Genomic DNA, 3,413 nt, shown 5'->3' with positions numbered 1-3,413 from the left:
TGAAATATAAAGCAGACGCTCCTAATTAAGCTTGTCTGAAGTATATAAAGCTGAAGTACCTTAAGATGCTCATGAATACAAAGCCGAGGCCTCTGAAATTTGTCCGATTTTTTTTTCTTCAGAGGCAGAAACTGGTCCGAAATGAAAGCATTTTGTCTGAAATGTTGCAAGTGCCTTCAGATAACCTCGGGTGTGGAGAGCGACAGTGTTTCTGTTCTGTAGTACAGTACCGCTCTAGGCCACAAGCTACTCCAACGACCGCTCGCGTACAAGTCCTCCTCAACTATCGTACACCCCCTACTCAACTGGTCCAAAAGTATGAACAAAGTTGAAGCCTCCGAAACTGGTCAGAATTTAAAGCATAATATGTTGTTGACAATGGGTGGGGCATGGCATGCATGATGAATCCAGTTTGGGACCAGAAAAGCATCACACTCAAACTCAATTGTTCACATGCCCTGTCTCTGAAGGTGTAGTAGCAAAGAGATCGATCACTCAGTCCCCATGTGGGCAAATAATTACATTTTTCTCTGCATGTGTGTGCTGGCTGCTGGGACAATCAATCGAATTTACAGAGTGTAAATTAACCTTTGGGCTATGCTTGACACGAACTTGTTCGTCTCCTCCTTTACCAATAAAAAAGAAAAGAAAAGAAATGAATCTTTGCCACCACCACAACAACAACAACAAATCAGAAGAGGGAAGTGAACCAAACATGGGAGAGAAGAAGAGGGCCTAATCTATCATGGAGAAACCGAACTTGCAGGGTGATGCAAGCAGAGCTCACTGTCAGTGCGAGGATGAGGAGGGCAGTAGGCTGCGCGCGTGCTCGAGCGTGCGCGTCAGCTTGGCGAGGTCGAGCCGGACGCTCTGCTTGTCGAGGTAGACGGTCTTAATGGCGTTCCATCCCTTCTTGTGCACGTCGTAGGGGTGCTGCAGGTAGAAATGGTCCTTGGGGTAGAGGTTCTTGAGCGAGCTCTCCTCCAGCGACACGTTGTATTCCATGTAGGTCACGTCGAAGTCCTTGGCCGGGTCCTTGAAGGTCACCCGGGACAGCCACTCCAGCCCTCCGAACGGCACCACCTGCAGCAGCACGGCCCGGCTCGGGAGGAACACCATGTTGGTCAGCCCGGCGCCGTGCACCCCCATCATCACGTCCGCCGAGTTCACCAGCCGCGCGAAGTTTGGCATGTCCGTGTGGTTGTCCGGCTCCGCGATGCGCACGTCGAACTGCGCCAGCGCGGCGGCGTGCGCCATGGCGCGCTCGTTGAGGAACCGGCGGGACGACTTGCGGGAGATGATGAGGAGCCGCGGCTTGCCGAGGCTGGCCGACCCGTCGTGGGATGCCACCACGCGGTCGAGCCGGAAGGCGCGGCGGAGCAGGCGCTTGAAGTCGGCCACGGTCTCGCCGCCCGGGGAGCGGGTGCCGTCGATGCCCATGGGGCGGTGGAAGGTGGAGCCGATGACGATGCGCGGGAAGCAGTGCACCTCCTGGTCGTTGTCGACGTCGATGACGTCGTAGTTGGAGAGCTGGCGGAAGAGCGGCGTGAACTTGTCGAGCCACCAGTCCTTGATGTCGGTGAGCAGGAACTGCACCTCGCCGCCGAAGTGGTGGGTGCTGGTGAAGAGCGGGACGAGCACGTCCGTGTAGTCGTGGTACAGGTTGCCCGCGAACCCGCCGCTGGAGAAGAGGAAGGCCGGGACGGAGTGGTTCCTGGTGCAGAGCGGCGGCACGGCGCTGTCGTTGCCGCCGCCGAAGGGGAGGAGCGCGAACTCGCGGACGTCGTCCATGGCGACGGCGTCGTGCCTGCGCGCGTACGGCTTGGTCCGCCACACCCTGTCCAGCGGGCTGATGTAGATTTTGGAGTGGTTGCCGTCGACCCGGATGTCGCCGACCGCCGCGCACCGCTCGGAGCGCTTGCTGGTGTTGTAGCAGGTGGGGCGGCTGGGGTCGAACTCCTCCTCCCCGATGGGGCCGGAGATCTTGTACCGGCTGCTGTCGTAGTCCTCGTCGATCCCCGCCTCCAGGTCCAGCAGCGGCGCCGGCTTGTTGGCTGCACGTACAGCAGCGACGGAGCAGTCGAGGTCAGCGGAGCGGCCTCGCCATCATTCAGCAAGCATCCCTTGTTGGGAAGCGCGCGGAGGGATCGAGGATCAAGGGGATGGAGGGAGGAATGGGGATGGACGTACGGTACGGGGTGGAGCAGTAGCGGGCCTTGATGAAGGTGAGGACGCAGAGGGAGAGCAGCATGGTGACGACCATGGCGGAGTTGCCCATCCGGCGCGGCTCCTGCCGCGACCTCGGCTGCTTCATGGCGCCCGCCGGTGGTGGAGGAGGTGGCCTGGCACGCCGGAGATGGAGTGGGAGCGGCAGCGCAGCGCGGGCGGGGGAGCTGTGCGGCGTAAGGGTATTAAAGGCGTGGTTGGTGGAGGCGATGGCGATGGAGCGCGCGGAGGAGGTTCAGACTTCAGACTTGAGAGGTTGGTTGGTGGGTGTGGCTCGGCCTCACCTGACCTGAGGGACCCGGCACGGCAACCACTCCGGTGACGCTGGACCCGCCGGCCGTTGCGTTGCCCCCTCGCCGCCGATTGGCCGGGGATGGCTGCACTCGGATAAAGCCTCCTGTCCTGGCTACTTCTCGTCTGCACTTCACGTCAGTACATTTCACGTTGGCTCTCCGAGACAACCTGGCAACTTCCAAGGCCGCGTTGATGCCTGTCTGAAACTGAAGCACATCTTCCTCCTTTACCTACGATCACGACACGGCCCATGCTGTCACTCACTTGCAAGAGGCAACCGTCGGTGCGAAGAGAAGAGAATGGCGTGCTGTGGCCCATGAGGAGGACGCTGGCCGGGTTAGCGCGTCCATGCACGCGGTTTTCCACGGCGGCGGCGAGTTCGGCTGGCGTCCGCCGAACTAGGACGACAAGCGTGTTCGTCCGTGTCAGCCAGGCGTCCGCCAAACCAAGAAATGCTGGCATGGCAGATGGCACGCAGGTCGTGGCGCGTTGGTTGTGTGATTGCGGCGTCCGTGCGAGCACGTGCTGTGTCCTCCTCCGGCAACTGCAAGGGCTCTCCTTGGTTTGGCGCTGCCTTGCGATTGCCGGAACCTGCCCAACCGCCCGCGACCAGACGGGATTGACTTCGCCGGGTTCATTCATCTTCGTCAGTGAAGCCTCGCGTGATCATGCAAATCACGGTCACATAATGCTGGCGCATCTTTGACATCCCTGGGCCCGTACGGACCCCCGGCGACAGAACCACGCCATCTGGTGTATCATGCATATCAACATGGCTGCACCGAAGTAGTACTAGTAGCTGTGATAATGCAACGGGAAAGAAGTAAGTAGAGGAGGAGGAGGAGGAGGCGTTCCTTGTCAGCTTGAGACCGGAGAAAAAGCAGGCTAGGACG

General features: G+C 59.5%; 1 protein-coding gene across 1 annotated transcript; it reads right to left on the bottom strand.

Annotated features, from left to right (window-relative positions):
• Positions 1-473: 473 nt before the first annotated feature.
• On the bottom strand, positions 474-2,826 carry LOC123410037 (alpha-1,3-arabinosyltransferase XAT3-like). Its single transcript, XM_045102918.1, has 2 exons — positions 2,191-2,826; positions 474-2,054 (listed from the first exon to the last, which is right to left on the bottom strand). Exons 1-2 carry the CDS (start codon positions 2,312-2,314, stop codon positions 790-792), a joined length of 1,389 nt encoding a protein of 462 aa, XP_044958853.1. The 5' UTR covers positions 2,315-2,826; the 3' UTR covers positions 474-789.
• Positions 2,827-3,413: the final 587 nt, after the last annotated feature.

Source organism: Hordeum vulgare, chromosome 7H (assembly GCF_904849725.1).
Source record: "Hordeum vulgare subsp. vulgare chromosome 7H, MorexV3_pseudomolecules_assembly, whole genome shotgun sequence".
NCBI lineage: Eukaryota > Viridiplantae > Streptophyta > Magnoliopsida > Poales > Poaceae > Hordeum > Hordeum vulgare.
The sequence above is the reverse complement of the archived record's forward strand: the minus strand, read 5'-3'. Positions and strand labels throughout refer to the sequence as shown.